This window comes from Cyprinodon variegatus, unplaced genomic scaffold (assembly GCF_000732505.1).
Source record: "Cyprinodon variegatus isolate N-32 unplaced genomic scaffold, C_variegatus-1.0 Scaffold998, whole genome shotgun sequence".
NCBI lineage: Eukaryota > Metazoa > Chordata > Actinopteri > Cyprinodontiformes > Cyprinodontidae > Cyprinodon > Cyprinodon variegatus.
Window position 1 is genome coordinate 200,159 of NW_015151451.1, and position 19,184 is coordinate 219,342.

Below are 19,184 nucleotides of genomic sequence, written 5' to 3' on the forward strand. Positions count from 1 at the left end.
TGTTTTCCCAGCATGAGATGAACTACTTTAAGCAGACCGCCTCAGTCAGCTGACTCATTTTGCAGCTTTTCAGCGCATCTAGCTTTGTAATCCACAGATCTCTTCAAATGTTCACAACATGAACGTCTTCTCAGTTTATTAACAATAAATGGCATCAAAAGAGTGCGGTGCGCCCTGGGATGATGCCGAGACCGAGGCTCTCATTGACATTTGGGCGGAGGATATTATCCAGGCCTATAAGTTCCTGAATGTTCTGGCTGCCGCCATTTTTGTTTGCGTAATTCCCGCCTTGAGAGGTGTAGCATGGTGGTCTGCCGATAGGAGGCGAATAACCGTGCTAGCGTGATGTGTAAATAGTAGTAAGAACCAAGCTCGGCACGGTTAACTGACCCAAGCTCGGTCTGAACTCGGCACGGATCGGTTTCGGAGGGTCGTGGAATTGGGGCATTTAGACACCATGATGCCACCCACCTGTAGATCAGCCTGCCTCTGTCCCTTGGGTTCATCTTGCCCCATTCGCCGTCTTCAAACGCCTCCTTAGCAGCAGCCACTGCCTTGTCCACATCACTGGTTTGGGCCAGAGACACCTCGCAGATGGCCTGCAGACACAGGAAGCTGCAGTTTCAAACACAGAGCGGGCCGAAGCGGAGGAGCGCACTCCATCGTTTAGAATCGCTCCTAAAGTCGCCGTGTTGGTCTCACCGTGCCGTCGGTGGGGTTGATGCTCTTGTAGGTCTTCCCTCCCTCAGCATCAACAAACTCTCCGTTGATGAACAGCTGATGGGGGATCTTCACAGTCATGTTGTTGATATTCTTTTCCACCTAAGAAGGAAAAGGACGATTAGAAGTCCGTCAGCATTGGTTCCCCGTGGCTCAGCAGGTACCTACATAGTCCACCACCAGCTCCTCCTCCTCATCCTCGCCACGCAGCTTCCTGACACACATCTGGATGAAATCCTGGAAGGTGGTGTTCATGTAGACGTCCTCGTTCTGCAGCTGGCAGCTGCTGGCGCGGAGCTTGACTTCCTCCACCAGCCTGAAGGTTGGAGAAGATGAGGATGAGGACAGGAGATGCCAAGAAGACAGTCTCTACTTCGACTTTAACCTCATGCTTTAAAACCGGGCTACCCAAAGCGGGGTCAGGACCCTGTGGGGGGCCGGGACACAACAGATGGGGACCCGGTATATGAAATATAAAAACATAATTAAACCATGGAATTATTTATTCATTAAATATTAAATATGCCATTAAAATTAAATGTAATAACTCAACATCTTATTGAATTATTACATCCCATTCCGTTAAACTTTTATTTTAACGTTTAACTCCTGGTTGTTTTCGGTGCGTCAGACAGTTTGAGGGGAATTTTTCTCACCTGACCACGTCCATCGAAGCAGCTCCAGATTTGAAGAAATCCGTGGAGTCTTCAACCTGACTCACGTTGGTCAGGATACTCTTCCACACGGCCTGATGGGGAAGAAAACATTTTTATACAACTTCTACAAAAACTGCATCATTTACGTTTCTGCAATCAAACTGAAGTCAAATATAAAGAGCGCCAAAGGAAACATCTGGCAAAACTAATGTTTAAATTTCTGTTTTTCTTCACATTTAGAGCTTCTTTTTTTTTTTTCAAAGATTGGTTGGTAAATATAATGATAAATCTCGTTATAGTCATATATTCTTAACTTATTCTCACATTTATTTATATTTAAAGATCTTAATCTATATGTGAAAGATATTACATATTATTTATATGTATATATATATATATATATATATATATATATATATATATATATATATATATATATTTATATTTATATTTAAGATTTTGATTTTGTTAAATAAAAGCCCTAAATGTAAAGAGGCTGAGTTAAATAACATTATTTTATTTTGATAAATACAAATATTTAGCAGCAAACTAAATTAAAGAGATGTTCCTATGATCAGTTTAAAATGTAGGTATGATGCTAATTAGAGACACTAGACATCTGAGGAATAAAACTACATTTTCAGTCAAGGTTGAAATTATAGGAAAACTGTTTGTGAACAAGAATTGGATTATTTTCTTTTTTCTGTATCTTAGTGTTTCAAATTGACCTAACTGGGGAAAGTCGGATCATTTCACTGACCTGCTAGGCTAATGCTAACTTTGGAAACTAATAAAATGTTTTAAATAATCATTATATTTCATTAATAACGAGTTCAGCAGGATGCTGTCAAAACACTTTGCTGCCCTTTCCCTTGAGCATGTTGAGGTAGAGCTTGTGACCCAGATTCCAGTTGTCGCAGGTTCGAGTCCCGGCCCTGCAGACATCTGTTGATTCTCTCTTTTAGTTTTTCATCATCTTTGTTATGTGATCCCTTGGTACAGAGGGCTAAATATATCATCAAACACATAAATATACCATAGAATTAATTAATTATACATTTTTTGTCTATTTGAAATCTAAAATGTTTATAGGGTTGAAACAATCGGATTCATTTATTATTGATATAATCGTTAACTAATTTAGAAATTGATTAATTGTTAATTGGAGTATAGAGATTGTAAAATGTGAGTCGAACTGAATGCATCTAATTGATATTTTATAATTCCACTGAAATGTAAAATAGTGATTTAAATATGACCATTCCTTAACTGATAAGTAAAAGTAACACCTCAAATCCACAATCAGAAATAAATGATTAACTCTGATAACTGATTAATAACTTTCAGATATTGGATCAGATATTGTCCATTTTTACATATCGGTTGTATGAGAGATGAATAAGCCTGTTTTATTTTATTTTTGTATTTCTATCTCAGATTTAGACACATCAGCATCATCACAGTGCTCCCCTGGTCATTAGTTCACATTCCAACAACTAGAAGGAATGACAGCAGGTATCTGGCGGCCTCAGTAGCAGCCGTCAGCTTTAGCCGTCCATAAGCTTCATGTTCCTAACCTTACCCTCATCTGCTCGGCGAAGCTTTTCTCCTCCTCAGTGAGCTCAACTGCTGCACTGCTGCCGGAGCGGAAGTACTGCGCCGCAGGGATCATCTTCCCGTCCTCAAACTGCAGGTTCTTCACCAGCAGCTGCAGAGAACAACGAGAAAAAGAACAGAGAAAAGCTCATCAGTCCCAGTTATCATGTTGTTCCAGCCGTTCTTCAGGAAATATTCAATCCACAGCTCTGGGTCAACTTCAGTTCAGCTTTTCAAACCCTTTAGTTTGGAAAATTCAAGGCTAGATGTTTGAATGAACCGTTTCCTTGAATTACCTGCAAGGTCGTGTGACTTTCATGGAGTCACATGTCTCTGCTTCCAGGTGCACAATCCTGTTGCCCATAATGCAACAGTGTTTTCTGGGAGAGAGCAGTTCAGGCTGCAGCTGCATTAGAGCCATGCTTTATTGATGCCCTTTATTATCCTCTGAAGGCTGTTAATGTTGTTAGAACTCAATAGCTTAAAAAAACTCAATAGCTTTTCTTTTGCTTAAGTTTTTACATCACATCCGTAGTTACAGTAGTAGCCATTCAAAATGTCCCCACTTTATTTCTCTGGTCCTTAGCTTGCCCTTGGCTGGCCCTTGGCTGGTCCTTGGCTGGTCCTTGGCTGGCCCTTGGCTGGTTCTTGGCTGGTTCTTGGCTGGTTCTTGGCTAGTTCTTGGCTGGTTCTTGGCTGGCCCTTGGCTGGTTCTTGGCTGGTTCTTGGCTAGTTCTTGGCTGGCACTTGGCTAGTTCTTGACTGGCCCTTGGCTGGTCCATGGCTGGTCCTCGGTTGGCCCTTGGCTGGTTCTTGGCTGTTCCTTGGTTGTCCCTTGGCTGTTCCTTGTTTGGTCCTTGGTTGGTCCTTGTTTGGTCCTTGGCTGGCCCTTTGGCTGGTCCTTGGTTGGTCCCCTACAATTCCTTTTTAAACATCAATCTTTTTACCTAAATATTCTTTTTCTCATGATTTGTGGACATTAAGATCAAAAGAGAAGCATCATGTCCTGATCAGACCCTGTAATTTAGGGAAATTTGCACGCCCAGGAGAAGGAGGGCATCACTCCAGTGGCTGGAAGTTGGAGGGAGTTCTGCTGGGATTTCCAGGGAAGTGGGCTGCCATTCGGCTGGCGTTTGATTGGGAACAACCACTTTGAATGGCTGCTGCGGTACCTGCTTGATTCTAAACTTTTATTCCCATCTTTGAAATGGGGCTCTGAGCTCCTTTCCAAGCTGATATGCTGAGAAGTTGGTGGAGGTCAGCATGGCTAGCCACCCTGGCACGGTCTCTAACGGTGTCAATATCCAGTTGATTGTTTAAAAATAAGTTTGTTTCCTTTTTGACAACATGTTAAAATTACAGATCAAGATCAGATCTGAATTATTCTCATTCTTCTTTGGGAACCAAATAATCTTAAAGCAGGGAGTCAACATCGAAATATTCACAAGACCATCAGCAGAAGAAGGGAAACTGCTGCAGAAGAAGGTAAACTGCTGCAGAAGAAGGGAAACTGCTGCAGAAGAAGGGAAACTGATGCAAAAGAAGGGAAACTGATGCAGAAGAAGGTAAACTGATGCAAAAGAAGGTAAACTGATGCAGAAGAAGGGAAACTGATGCAGAAGAAGGGAAACTGATGCAGAAGAAGGGAAACTGATGCAGAAGAAGGTAAACTGATGCAGAAGAAGGGAAACTGATGCAGAAGAAGGTAAACTGCTACAGAAGAAGGGAAACTGCTGAACGTTTGTTCCTCTGCTGCTGCTGTTGCAGCTTTGAGCAGCAGGGGGCGGCAGAGCGTCAGAGGAGGATCATGGCTGCTGCTGAAACGCTGAATTCTTTTAACGCCTTCCTCACGGACAGGCTGACCGCTGCTGCCGTGGAAATCTATGGTTTCGTTGAAAAGACGGTGGTTCAGTACCAGGAGGAGGTCTACCGAACCCAGCTGGAGAACCAGAGGCTGCAGCGGCTGCTGGATCTGGTCTACAAGCCGGAGATCAGGCTCCTCAGGGCGGGTATGAGTCTGCTTTCTGCCTGGCATCTATCACCACAATCCGCTCCATGCGTCACACAGCAGCGCGTTTATACTCTGGTTCTGGTTTTAGTTCTGGTTCTGGTTCTGGTTCTAGTTCTAGTTCTGGATCTGGATCTGGTACCCGACTAACTGTCTCATATGGAATCTTAACCATAATAAATAAACCACGAAATGAATCAATTTACAATGCAATACATTAAATAACTGATTTATCATTAAATGTTTAATTTTATGTACCTTGAAATGACAAAAGTGACATTTAAAAAATATAAATGCTTTATAATCATATAAAAATATATCCCAGTAAATATTTAATTTCATATAAAATAAGTGAAGTATCTTTTTTTTTACAATATCAAGAGAAATTTAAACATTTCATAGTAGATTTATTAATTTCATGGCAGGTGATCAGCAGGCAGACCAACAACTGAACCATCAAACTCCGTACTATTCCACAGACCACCGTTTCATTTCCGAAGCTTTGAATATTGAACCGATGTGAAATCATACAGACTTATACTCAGTTTGGATTGAGAAAAGTTAGGAAAGGTTGGATGTTTTTTTTCACACACAAAAAAAGAGTAAACAAACATCAGGAGAAGCTGAACCGAGTCGCTTTCAAATCAAGAGGAACTGGGGCGTAATGAGGTCACCAGGTGGCGCCACTCCATGGGCGGGGCTAAAGCTAATTGTGTCTGAAGCTTGGTCCAGTGGGGGAGGGGATATATCTGTCTATCAAACCAAACTACAGTTATTCTGTTAATATATCGCAGCCTGGCCAACAACCCCCCCTTTCAGAGGCATAGACCAGAATCGGGTTTTGCAGGCTAACAAACATCCAGAACAACTCCACATTCCTAAAGGGGGCGGAACCGTTCTTCTGGTTCAATTAGCATGTTTTTTAAACCTAAACAAGTTTCTGAGCTACTCTATAAAGCCTGGAACTCAATGTTAATTCTGACATTTTGAATAGAATAAGCTTCCTGGATGGGAAGAGAAATGTCTTCAAACTTGGAACCTAAGTCCAGTGGATTGTTTTTTTAAACTTTTTGGAACAAAATAGCTACTATTAAAATATTTCTAAAGCCCTTTAGTCTGTGTTCAACACAGTAAAACTAGCAGTTAGAGCCAGACCGGGTAGTTTAACTCCACTCCAGCGTTAATTAATTCTCAGATCCTGGATCTGACTTTAACGACTAAAAGAACAACAGCGACCCCTTGTGGGGATAAACAGAGGACCCAAATAAAACTCTCTGTTCTGAGACGTCTCCTCATACCTGCTGACCTATCCCAGCCGCTGACACACAGGGCCTTATCTTCAGATAGTCTGCGTGTCCCCAAACAGCAGCAGACATGTTTTACGGCAGGACAGGAGCAGCAATTTCAATTCAGCAAACAGCGGGTGCAAAACATTTTTTTTTCTGTTTGCCTTCATTTATATTCCAATCATATTCTAACGACCAAACCGCACAAATTCATACATGGAGGATATGCTAACATTTACCAGCTGCAAGGAGATTTTCCACACCTGAAATTCAACTGCTGCAGTTTTAGCATCTTATTTTAGTACTTCTGACAGTTAGGTGCAAACTGATACGTTTATCTGAAGTCATTGTTGCTCCAAAGGACACATTGAATCAATGACAGAGGATGGAGAGGCATTCTGGGAACATTTAACATGTCTGGATCAGCAGAAATAACAATAGATTAATGCACTGGGACAGCAGACAATCAATATATAGAATTAAAACAGTATTAAATATAGAATATAATCATGGGTAGGGCTGGAGCATTTCATGGGAATAATCGATTACTAAAATAATTGTCAACTAATTCAGTCATCAATTAATTGTTAACTGGAGTACAGAGCCTGTAAAACATGTTTTTAGCTGACAGAGTGACCCACTTAGAGCAGGATTTATACCAAGATTGTTAAGAAATATATAAACATTTTGCATTTTAGATTAAAAAAAAAAAAAAACGTTTTTATCTGTCAATCTGATCTATCTAGAACTACTGAAGTGGAAACCTTTAAATTTTACTTTCATAAAGAGGTTTCTTTAAGGAACCTTTGGCTATCAGATTATTAATTGGTTAATTGAAAAAATAATCAACAGACTAATCAATCTAATATGTAATACATAGAACAATTTGCAGCCCTAATTATGGGTATTACCTCCACCTCCATGGCCTGGACCTCGTCTTTCTTTTACAGTCACTCTCTAACCTGCATACTCTAGAAATAAATAGCATGTGCTGTGCGAATGTGACGTCCAGAGCATCCATGTTGAATGGGCCTGACCTAGCAAACAATCAAAGCTTTCTATTCAACATGAATTTGGTGGAAACTCTGAAGCAACCGCCAGCTAAACTCAGACACTAATCGTAACTCCAGTTAAGGTTAAAAAAGTAAAACAAAAACAACCTTGTTAAGTACCGAGAACGAGCAGAAGAGAGCTGCAATGCTGTGGTTTGGCCACAGGTGGCAGTGTCCTTGGAAAAAGTCAATTTATCAGGTTTGGTCAAAAAAACATCTCAGATTCCCCCAAGTCTGACAGCTCTGGATTAAAGAGATTTTCTCTGGATCTGTTAGCAAATGATGTGAATGAGATGCTCTGCTCGCGCTTCCAAAGATGTGCTATCCATGGAGGGGAACATATTACCTCGGGGGAACCGACCTACGCACTGCACCGGTGCAGCGGGTCAAAGACGAGTCCAGTAGTTTCCAATCCTGTCAGCCTTCCTTTGCATGATATCATCTCATCACAAGTGTCTTTCCTTGACATTAAGCCAATCTTTCCAAAACTGCTGCAAATGCACTTGCCGACCCTTCTTCGGTGGTATTTCTGCAGCTTCTCCTTCCATTCAGTGAGCTGGGCATCAAAACTAGGAGCTGAGAAAACATTTGAAGGATTCATTCAACCCTCAGTGCGTACATCTTCCTACGAGGCAGGAAGATGTTCAGCCCCACTGTTCACTGTAAAATGTCTTTGTCTTTATAGATGCCAAGGCTCCTACTGTCACCACGTCCACAGAGGAAACGCCTCCAAAGCCGCGGGAGTCGAGTTTGGATGAGCCAGGGCCTGCAGAGGTCAAAGAGGAAGAGCTGTGGGGCGACGGCACGAAGGAGGAGGCATCCACGGAGGACAGTGATGACGGTGACGCTTTGACCAGAGAGCTGATCAAAACTGTGCAGCAGTTGGAGGACTGCAGGGCGGCAGAGGAACGCAGCGAGCCACAGCAGGCTTCTCCAAAGGAGCCCGAGCTGGAGGAGAAGACCACCACCACTCTGTACCGCTGCCACATCTGCAACTACATCTTCACAAAAAAGATAGTGTTGACGTGGCACCTCAAGATGCACGAAAACAAGTCCAAAGACGGCAAGGCCAACTTCACCTGCCACATCTGTGGGAAGCACATCCCCTGTCAGAGCAACCTGCAGAACCACATGAGGGTCCACACCGGGGAGAGGCCCTACAGCTGCCTTTACTGCGGAAAGGGCTTCAAGCTGAAAGGACACATGACTGAACACCTGAGGACACACACGGGCGAGAAGCCCTTCAGCTGCCACATCTGTGACAAGTCCTTCAACCGCGGCTCCACCCTGAGGAAGCACGTTCTGGCCAGGCACAAAGAGGTGCGGCCGTACAGGTGCGAGCACTGCTACGAGTTATTCACAGAGAAGCTGCTGATGAAGAGACATATTGCCAAGGTCCACGACATCAAACAGCCATCTCCTGGTCAGAGCCATGCCTGACTCCCCATAGTGTTGAAAGAGCGTGTTTAATACCCCCAACCTTTCTCAGTGGGACTTTAATGACTTTTCTTACGCTTATGTTGATGTTTTCCTGTCTTCAGTGTTTTCTTATATAACTGGTACTTAGAATATCGCCCCTTGTTACCCCCTGTACAGCTACACCACGCACCATCAGGATGAAAGACGGCCTGATCAAAAAAAACCTCACACGGCTGGAAAATCGGCATGAAAAGTGCAAACATTCGAACAGGGTTCTTCTTATTGATGTTAATAATACTAATAATGCTAATAATATCTTTTTCCCAATTAGTTTATCTAATTAGGATAGTTCCTCTGTCAGAATAAAAAGTCATTATTATGAACTAGACAAAGGTTTGGGAATGAGAGTGGTGTCCTTGATCTAAGAACAAGTGTGTAATTGTGGAAGAGAAATGATTTGAGGCCATGTAAACACACTGAGCTGCAGAGAAAACCGTGGCCTGAATATTTAGACAGGTAACGTCGGCGCACACATTATAATGGCAGCTTGATGGAAGTAGATCTTTGCCAAAAAGGAGGATGTTTTTTTCAAGGTCACTTAGATGGTAAATGTTAAACGGCATGTACTTATATAGCGCCTTTATTCAAGTTAGGAGACTTGACCAAAGCGCTTTACACTACATTCATTCACCAATTCACCCACACACTCATGGTGGTAAGCTACATTGTAGCTCACTGACAGAAGCGGGGCGCCACCGGGCCCTCTGACCACCATCAGTAGACAATGCAGGTGAAGTGTCTTGCCCAAGGACACAACGACACTGAAAGTTGGAGTCGGGGCTTGAACCGTCAATCCTTTGATTTCAGGGCAAACTCCTACATCCAACGCCACTGTCGCCCCACAACTTAGAGCTTAACATGTGTGATTTGGGAAGTTTTAAACTTTCATTTGAGAACTTCATCAGAACTCTTGACAAAAACATCCGTTTCCTCTCTTAGGAATCTGCAACACAGATTTCCACACAGACTTCTACATGTGCATGAGACTATCACACACAAAGCGCCTGCACCCTCTAAATACTTTCACCATAGGCGCATATATGCATATACATACACAACCATGTTAGAGTATGGCATGAGTTTACCCAGGATGGGTGTGGTGTCTAACCCCTTGCTCACACTGGCTCCGGTGCGGTTACCGAGCCGACGGAGACCGCAACTCCCGCACACCCCCTCTCACACCGCCCTTTTGACTACGGTGCGGTGCGGCTCTGCGGCTCCAGCAACAGGTCCGGAGATTTAACTCGCGAGAACAGAAGTTCACTTGAGTTCACGTAACTTCACGCGATAACACGGCCCAAATAAGGATATTTGCGAGAGCTTGTTGCGGAGGGCTCCGGCACGCCGCAAGGATAGCTTTCTTGCTGAATTTTCTGCAGCGCCGGAGTGTCTCGGTAACCGCAGCCGGACAGCTCAGCAGCCGGTGAGAGAGGTTTACGTCTTTTTAATGACTTGGAATCACTGCGGCGCCGCACCCACCGCACCGCAACGGTAAGACCGGAGTCGTGTGAGCCGGGGGTTATAGGGAAACAGCATTGCGAGGTGAGAATGAGCTCTGTTCTGTACTTCTATGATTTTTGGACAGCATTGGAATTAGCATTACGATAAATCTCAATTTTTCCCCCGTCCGGCGGGGACATTAAAGGTGCAGGTGATGTTCTTTTTCCGGGGGATCATCTCGATCAGTGGTCTTCCTAACTGTCAGTCAATCTGGTGATATGTTTACGTAAGGCCGTCCTACGTACTCGTCCCGTTAGCTGTCTTTTTTTGCGCACTTTCAGGCGTATATCTGTGGTGAGCTACGGTTTCAGACAGTCTCTGAAACTCACCTTTCTCACGGCAGTTCTTTGAAAATGGCGGAGGGTCGTAAGGGAAAAAGTGTCTACGAAGTGTATCAGAAGAAAAGAAAGGCCTCAGAAGAGGCAGATACATCCCAGAATGCTTTGCGCAGAGAGCTCTCCTCACAAAGTATTATGGGATTTACTGTCACAGCGGCCTGCTGTCGCCATAGGCTGTTGCTACCCGACAGCAACGACTATTAACATAGGTGAGCAATAAGCAGTGATCATCTGTCTGAACGGTCAGTTAACTGAGTTCATTATAAAGTCCCCACTCTATATAGAGATGGAGGGATTTAGGGGTTTAAACAGAGCGTGCAGAAGGTGAAATGGGCTTGTTCACGCTCCCGCAGGCGTTTGATAGGTGTTCCCTCTCTGGAGCGGGTACATGGTTGTGCATGTGCCCAATACCTTTAAGATAACCATTGAGTGTCTTGATTTTTGTCCTGAGGAGAATCTACCATTAGCCTCCATAATATTTTGATGAAGCTGGAGCCATGAATGTCTCCTCATCTGCAAATGTCTATGCTGTAATGATGTGATGATGGGATGAGTGGCAGACTGGAGTATAAAATGCTTCTCTGACTGGAATTCGGGGCAACTTCATGAGATGTTAGTCCAGTTGATAAGCAGCTGCCTTCTGTAACTCTAAGCAACTTCTCTGATCTGAGTAAGATTATAAGTTCTGTTGAAATCTGTTGTAATGTCTCCTGGTTATTTAATACATAAACATTATGAAGTGTTATTTAAAGAATTTGTTCAGAGTGATCTCTTCTCAGGAAAAGAACCGCAGAAAGAGAAGACAGCAAAGTGGAAACACAGAACTTTCCATAACAACCCGTTATCTTCTGCAGCTGCCTGATGGCATCAACCAGTCTTCCTCTGAAGGACGCTTTTCTTGCCATAGTATCTTTTCTCAGAGGTCATGATCCAGTTAAGACCTTCTACTGATCCATGTGTAGCAGTGCGTTCACCAGTCCGACTCACCGTCTTGCCGTCGTTTCCGAACAGCACCAGCCCAGCCTTAGTGACGACGCCAGGCCGACTGGCTCCAGGAATCTCCAGGGGCGCGCCGTTGGCTGCTGTGCCGTTATCCACCAGAGACGAGCCGAAGAAGGTCACTTTCTGCAGAGGGAGAGATTGTGATGTACAGCGGCGCTGTTCACTGAAAACTGATTCTTCCTGAAGATTTTCTCCTCTATGAACACATGCATCCAGCTGGGTTTGCTGATGTAATCCATTCATTAGGTGGAACAGACAATATTTTTTAGCCAGGTGTAGGAATGACTGAACCTTTGCGCTTCTGAGGTTACCTGTCCGTCCACCTCTGCCCAGGCCCCAGGCACCTTGTCATTCCCTCTGATCCAGTTGTGGATGGCCTCAGCTGACTGGTTCCAGTCGATCTACCGGCACAGAAAGCCGCCCGTCAAACATCCCCATCCTCATCATAGACTCAGATTAAACACAGACGCATGTGATTTGCCTGTTGATAATGCAATGCATTCTTCAGATAAGACCCACCACTAGGGGGCGAATGAGGGTGAATGTGTTGTGGCTCAGGGCCTCTTTTTGAAGGCTAATACTACATGCATCCCCTGATCTACAGCTTACACCCTTCTGGTTACATCACAGACAGGTTATTATGAAATCTGAAGTCGTGGTGAGGGGAGGTCAGAGTTGGAGCTAAAACCTTTTCCAAAGCTTTCAGTACAAGATGAAACCTTTACCTTGGCGTTGTCTTTCTTCTGAATGCACTCATAGGTGGCTCCCTCCTGAGGCTGTGTGATCTTTGGGGCCTTTCCTTCAGTGATCAGCCTCACAGCTTCTACCTGGAACCACAGCAGAAGCAAACAGGGAGCTTCAAGGAATTTTCTCTAAAGCGTGAACATGACATCAGCAACAGCTTCAAAATCAGAAGGTGAATCTGAATTTACAGAAAAGGATGATTTTCTAGACCTGTGTTAGAATCACAAATAATGATTTCTAAAATGGAAACTTCTTCAGATCACCTGCCTTAGCTGCCGCTCCTCTTTAGCTAATGCCCAAAGGCCAGCAACCTTTCCTGTTTAGCTAATGTCCAAAGGCCAGCAACCTTTCCTCTTTAGCTAATGTCCAATAACCAGCAACCTCTCCTCTTTAGCCAATTCAACTGAATTATTCCGAGGAGAGTATAAAGGCTGGGACTCAACGATATTTCTGACAGTTTCAATTGAAAAAGCTTCCTGGATGGGAAGAGAAACGTCTTCAAACTTGCAAACAGATCAGTGGATTGCTTCTAACGTTTTTGGAATATATAGTTAATGATAACATGGGATCAAACCAGACTCCTCTTTCTGCCTTTTCATCCATCATTTCAGTCTAAACCTTGAGGTCATGGTGTTTCAGAAATATTCCTGGGATTCCTCTGATTGACCCAACCTTTTCTAGACTCTGCAGAAACACTTGCCTAATTGTCCAGGCATGAAAATGTAGGGTTGTTCCTCAATATTCTTAAGGTAAGACATTTTCATTGGTATTAAGATGCTCAGACGCTCTCTGTGGTTCTTTCATACAGTCGCCAACCTAACCTCGGCCCCTCACCATGCCTTTGACACCTTCCGGAAAGAGAAATCTCTTGTAGATTGTGTTGACTGTGTCGTTAGGTTCAACATCACACTCTCTCTGCAGCAGGATTGGTCCCGTATCGAGTCCGTCATCAGCCCAGAACACCGTGAATCCACCCTTCTTGTCTCCATGGATAAGCGTCCTGTGGAGAACAGTTAAACCCGGGTTAGGATGCTGCCAGGATTTGGATTCTAAACCCAAGTTGAAGAAGCATCTCTGACCAGTTGATTGCAGAGGCTCCCCGGTGACGGGGCAGCAGAGAGGGGTGGTAGATGATGGAGCCATGTTTGGGGTGGTCAATGACCTCCATGGGGATAAACTGGGAGCAGAAGGGGAGGACGTTGAGTTCTGCCCCTCTAGACTTGTACTGGTCCACCACCTCTTTGATGGCCTGACCTTTCAATCGCCACCGGGGGAACTTAAAAACAGGGACACCATCCTTCTCCGCCTCTGTAGCTGCAGGACAAAAGACATAGGAGTCACAGGATGAAGACAGGTTCGGTTCAGGTGTCCTCCCTCCCCGCCGTTTACCAGGCAGGTTGAACAGGCTGTCCATGATGGAGCCTCAAACAGATTTCATCTGACGGTTCTCCACTGAAAAACACATCTAGAAATAAGTCAACATTTCTTAAATTAAGTGTATTTACCATTAATCTGAGCAGGTGAATAAGATGTTCTGACAATGGAATTAGATTCTTACTCTTGAAATACGATAATTAGATAGAATGCACTTGAAATAAGACAATTGTTTTTTTCTTATTCAAAATCTAAATTTTGTTGTTGAATTGGAAAAGTGTCTCATCTCCTCAATTCAAGAACAAATTCACTTATTTTAAGAAAAAGGACTTATTTGAATTTTTTCTAGTGCTATCTCGCCACAGAACCAGGAACTCTTCTTCTAAAGCGGCTGACAGTAAAATACTAATAAATAAAATTATTACGGAAATCTTCATCACTCTGAGCTTTAGCATCTGGATCTATGAGATCTATATCAGGTAACCTCCAAGTTCTTCGTTAAATTTTTGGAAAAATAGTATCAAAGCATTGAAATCGACTCAATATAGAGCGTTATTTACAACAATTTAGTTTCTATACATTGTAGATCGTCTGATACACTGCAAAAATAATCTAAAAATGAGTAGAAATAAGTGTATTTACCATTAATTTGAGCAGGCAAATAGATGATCTGCCAATGGAATGAGCATTTTTACTGTTAAAATAAGATAATTAGATAATATGCACTTGAAATAAGACAAAACATGTTTTATTTTAAATATAAATTCTCTTGTTCCATTGGCAAACTGTCTCACTTACCTCCTCAATTCAAGAACAAATGCTCTTAACACAAGAAAAATTGACTTAGATAAAAATTTGAGCAGGGTGTTGGTTTCTGTCAAACCTGATAATCCTAACAATCCAACAATAAATCACTTTTTATTCAATTTGCAGCCTGACATGCATGCACCAGAGGTGAAGCTCTGCGACCATCTCAGTCATCTCAGACTGACCCCAGATGAAGCCAAAGCTGCCTCCCTTTAGGAAGGCATAGCTTGGCATGGAAAGCGAGGTTCTTACCCAGTGGGTCGGCCTTGCCATCCTTATCAGGAATGGTGAAAACACCAACAATGGTGTGGCCGTCCTTTCTCAGCTCCTTGTAGACCTCCTGGCCGAACAGACTCTGACCAATAACTGCAATCTTCATTCTTTGAACTTTGATGGTTTCTGAGAAGAGAAAAAAAATCTTTTAATTTTTATGACACAAATATGCTGAGAAAATGTGATTTTCGGGCATTTTTATTGCAAAAAATTTTAGAAGAGGATTCTTAGAGAAACCAAAACTGTTAGGACTCCAGTCTGTGTGTTTTGTGTGTTTGTCATCCCTCCACCACCTGGTGGCGCCTGGTACTGGTTGGCCTCCTTACACACCTGCAGATGGTTACCTCGGTAACGGAGTGCCTTAAGACTGCCACTACCTCGACGCCAGAATGTTTGCCAGTTTTGGGTACTCTAGCCAAAGTCTGGTCGGCATGAAACTGGACTCACTGGTGACGGTAGCAGAGAGGAGGACACTGGACAAACTGCTGGACATTATTGACAATGTCAGTCATCCCCTGCACACCGTCATCAGCAACCAGAGGAGCCTGTTCAGTGGGAGGCTGCTCCTTCCCAAATGTAGGACCAACAGACTCAGGAACTCCTTTGTCCCTCATGCCATCAGGCTCTATAACTCCTCTCTGGGGGGGAGTAGGAAATAGAGTTAAGAGGACAGAAGTGAAGGAGTTGTAGATACTCGCTTTGGTTTTTATAATCTGGACACTCTTTTTATCTCAACCATTCAAGTGCAATACACTACATAACTGTTAATTTAAGTTATTGTTTTGCTATAGCCCTCTGTATTTATTTGTCTATCCTCATCCCCCAATACATCTTCCTACACCTTATTTAATTGATTTTATTTTTCTATTGTATATACTGTGTCTAAACATCCTCTATTTTCTTGTATGTGCAATTTTTCCTGCTACTGGAAATACAATTTCCCGAAGGGATTAATCCCAAGGGATTAATAAAGTCAAGTCTAAGTCTAAGTCTAAGTCTCTAAGTCCAAAGTCTACCTGAGTTTTAACCTCGTCGTTTTGTCTTTGCCTCTCGGCAGGAAGTCATCTTGCTACTGGATTTTTCGGACCTTCTCTCCCCTGGAAGGATCTTCTGAGAATCAAGCTGAGCTGAGGATTCAAGAGTGTGATTCTGATCAACCCATTTCCCCCAAGGAATGTCTGCTGCGTTTCTCTGGGGATTCATCTGCACCACAGTCCGTTCAAGTACAGCAGGAAATCTAAGTAGCAGTTAGCCTCTCCGTTCACCTACAAACAACCGCATTCTGGGTAAACCCTGTCCGCCCTCCATCGAATCGGACTAACACTGGAACACCCCAACACCGACTGGAGTCAAAGAGTCAACCATTTTCTGGAAACGTGAGTCTGCAATCTAGTTCTCCTCTTCAAGTTGTGAATTAAATTTCCCACTGAGCCTGAACTAACCGCAGTGTCTTCCCCCTGACTTTCCAGTTCCGGTTGAGCAGTGTTCAGAGCTACACTGGATTCATCACAATCCTGTCAATAAACTTGTTAAACTTTCCCCTGGTCTCTCTGAATTGATTTTCTGCATGTGGGTCCGAGCTCTTGATAAAATCATGACAAAGACAAAACCAGGATTTTTGTTTTTATCCTTTCATCAACTCAGCCTAGTCTCAATGCTTTAAAGGGATGTAGGTGCAAAAATGTCCCCAACGAATAATGGATTCAAATTTAAAGTTGAATTAAAATGTAAAAACAAAAAGTTGTGGGAGACCTTCTTGAGTTTGGTTCAGAAGCCTTTTAGCAGTGAAGTTAGCTTTAACTAGAGCTGCTGTTGAACTGATGATATGAACAAAGCCAGAAACCACCTGTATGATCAGAAAGAATTTTATAAACAATGTGATAAAAATGAGCTTTCATGGCCTCATTCATCAAGAGATGCTTCTAATGGAAGCAAACAAACAAGGGAAGTTTTTTTGTCCTTTTGCTAAGGTTTTAGAGAAAGGTCAAAGGTCAAATTTCCATGTCCTCTTGGAAACACAGCGGTTTACGACATGAAGTAAATACATTTTCCATCTATTAAATCATCCTACTAAAAAAAGAGTCCAGACGCTTCTTTGTTATCCACATTCAGCATGTATTGTTAAGAACAATCCCTCTAGACAATGAGGTGAAGTCAAACTAACCAACCTTAACGATGTGCAGCCTCAGAATTAACATATTTGTGGGATTACCATGACTAGCCTCATAATTGTGTGTTCTTGTAAAAAAGATCATTTTAGTTGAGAAGCTCTGACCGTTATCAGATGTGTTTTGTTGAATAAAAGTGTGAGTGAACCTCAGGGCTGTGTACTCGGTCTCTTCCTGACCTTAGAAACGCCATCCAACCAAAGCAACACCTGTTTGCTACTCAGCTAGGAGCTAATTGCTAAATATTTTTTTCCATTTAGTGGATTACCATTTTTTGCTAGCAACCTGTCAAATCAGGTTTTGATAATCTGCTGGTGAAGATTCTCAGTCATCCAGGTCAGAGTCATTCCAAAAAAGTACAAAATCAATCCACTGGACTTTGTTTCCAAGTTTGAAGACGTTTCTCTTCCCATCCAGCAAGATTTTTTCAATTCAAAATGCAGAGGTGTTAAGTAACAAAGTACAAATACTTCATAACATGTAGGCGAATCACTGTCCCCCAGACATCCACTGTTATATTTTTTTTATAAACAAAGCGGAGTGTGTGAATACCTGTGCGGTGCCTGGGGAGCAGAGTGGAGGCTGTGGGGGTTGAACCAGGTACTTGCAACCTTTTCAGAGCACAAGGAACTGCTCTAACCACTAGGCCACCACTCAACCAGGTGGAATTGTCTCTGTAAAGAGCCTTGGGATGAGTTGTGTTGTGAATTGGTGCTATAGAAATAAACTGAATTGTTTTTGTGCAGCTGTAGTCTTATCTACCTGTTCTTTAACATAATGTGACGGTTTTACATCTTTAATGTAAGTTAATATAAGAGGCTGAAATTGGGACAGGTTTCTATTGAGGAAGGCAGCTTCTATGTTCAGTCTGGAAGCTGTCAGTCAGATCTGGTCAGATCTGCAGAGAACTGGTTGACTGCTTTGTGTCGTGATGTAAAGGCAGTCAGCTGATCCACAGTGGGAAGATAACAAAGAAAGTGATCCTAGATTTCATGGCAGCCGCTACGCTTCTGCAAGGAGAAAACCCAGCCAAAAGGAAGACTTCAGGCAGTGAAGAACCAAGCCGCTACTTAGCGATACCTTTTTAATACTTTTCTGTTTGAATGAAGCAAATATTTTTAAATTAGCAGAATATTAAAGCTAAGTTTCAGATTAGCAGGATAAACATTTATCCTGGAAGTCTGGAGTGTTAGGAGTACAGGGACTCTTTATCTTGACCTCCAGCAGGGTTTTTCTGGACGAAACTGGTTTCTTCTGCACAAGTGGAAGAAACTGGAAGAAACTGTTTCTTCCAACCGAATAAATCATAGAAAAATCCTGGGAAAAAATGGCATCTGGGAGAAACTTCAGTAACTTCCTGTTCAGCAGCACCAACATCCCCAAAAGGCTCCAGGAACACTGATGGTGTCTCACTCTGTGACACCATAGTGACCCGACCAGAACCATCGGTTCTGGTGAAAGTACCACTTGCTGCCTAATCTAGAACGCATCGGAACATCTGAGCAGGGAAGCCATTTATCTTTTGTCTATGAAACCAGGAATGTCCAGATTCTGGGTTCAGTTATGCTTCCAGCTTCATGGACATAAAGCAAAATAAATTGATTCTGATCTGTTTTATGATTTAATAAAGAATAAGTGATGGAAGCTGCTGAGGAGGAATAACTGAGACTGAGTGAATCTTCTGTCTGAGTGATTCAGCCTCTCTGGATCAGCAGTTCGCATCTGATTCACATTTCCATTATTTTAAATGTTTTCAATAACAAACAGACAGAAAAGCAGCAGTCCAAGTCGGTGCTCTGCACTTCATGACTGCAGAGCAGTCAGAGGGGGCGGGGCCTGGTCTCCTGCCAGCCTCTTAAACCAATCAGATCCCACTGTTAACTTCATGCCTCTGCTTCCAGCCAATCAGGGACTGAAAAATACTCCACAGGACCAAAGTTCACATTAACAACCTTTAAATTAAAGTTTAACAACTTATCCGACAGAAATGCACCCCCCCAACCAACAGACTTAGTAAAGTAATCAAACTGATTCTGATTCTTAGATGTTTGCTAAGGCTGAGTTTCTGCAACAGTCTGGATGTTTGGCTGCAGACTGCATTGATTTCCTGCAGAAATAGCCTGATAGTGAAGAACAGCATGGCCCCTTACCCTGCTGCAGACCTCCGTGCTCCTCTTGCTG

General features: G+C 43.0%; 2 protein-coding genes across 2 annotated transcripts in view; one reads left to right on the top strand and one right to left on the bottom strand.

Moving 5' to 3' along the window:
• Positions 1 to 19,184, bottom strand: part of LOC107100664 (cytosolic 10-formyltetrahydrofolate dehydrogenase-like) — a 36,111-nt gene extending 16,927 nt beyond the window's left edge. The window contains exons 1-12 of the mRNA XM_015399235.1: positions 19,154 to 19,184; positions 14,815 to 14,961; positions 13,461 to 13,695; positions 13,216 to 13,381; positions 12,363 to 12,464; positions 11,949 to 12,038; positions 11,623 to 11,760; positions 2,959 to 3,084; positions 1,377 to 1,468; positions 889 to 1,036; positions 703 to 822; positions 391 to 599 (exon numbers count right to left, since the gene is read on the bottom strand). Coding sequence (XP_015254721.1) covers positions 391 to 599; positions 703 to 822; positions 889 to 1,036; positions 1,377 to 1,468; positions 2,959 to 3,084; positions 11,623 to 11,760; positions 11,949 to 12,038; positions 12,363 to 12,464; positions 13,216 to 13,381; positions 13,461 to 13,695; positions 14,815 to 14,941 — 1,553 coding nt within the window. The 5' untranslated portion in view covers positions 14,942 to 14,961; positions 19,154 to 19,184. The remainder of the gene's footprint in view (positions 1 to 390; positions 600 to 702; positions 823 to 888; positions 1,037 to 1,376; positions 1,469 to 2,958; positions 3,085 to 11,622; positions 11,761 to 11,948; positions 12,039 to 12,362; positions 12,465 to 13,215; positions 13,382 to 13,460; positions 13,696 to 14,814; positions 14,962 to 19,153) is intronic.
• Positions 4,775 to 9,158, top strand: LOC107100661 (zinc finger protein 2-like). The gene is made up of 2 exons (XM_015399232.1): positions 4,775 to 4,981; positions 8,004 to 9,158. Exons 1-2 carry the CDS (start codon positions 4,780 to 4,782, stop codon positions 8,756 to 8,758), a joined length of 957 nt encoding a protein of 318 aa, XP_015254718.1. The 5' UTR covers positions 4,775 to 4,779; the 3' UTR covers positions 8,759 to 9,158.

What these genes read in the sequence shown, in the direction of transcription:
- LOC107100661 (XM_015399232.1), top strand. Translation starts at nt 4,780, where the DNA reads ATGGCTGCTGCTGAAACGCTGAATTCTTTTAACGCCTTCCTCACGGAC. An exon ending in GATCAGGCTCCTCAGGGCGG is followed by an intron (nt 4,982 to 8,003) that starts GTATGAGTCTGC and finishes TTGTCTTTATAG; the next exon opens with ATGCCAAGGCTCCTACTGTC.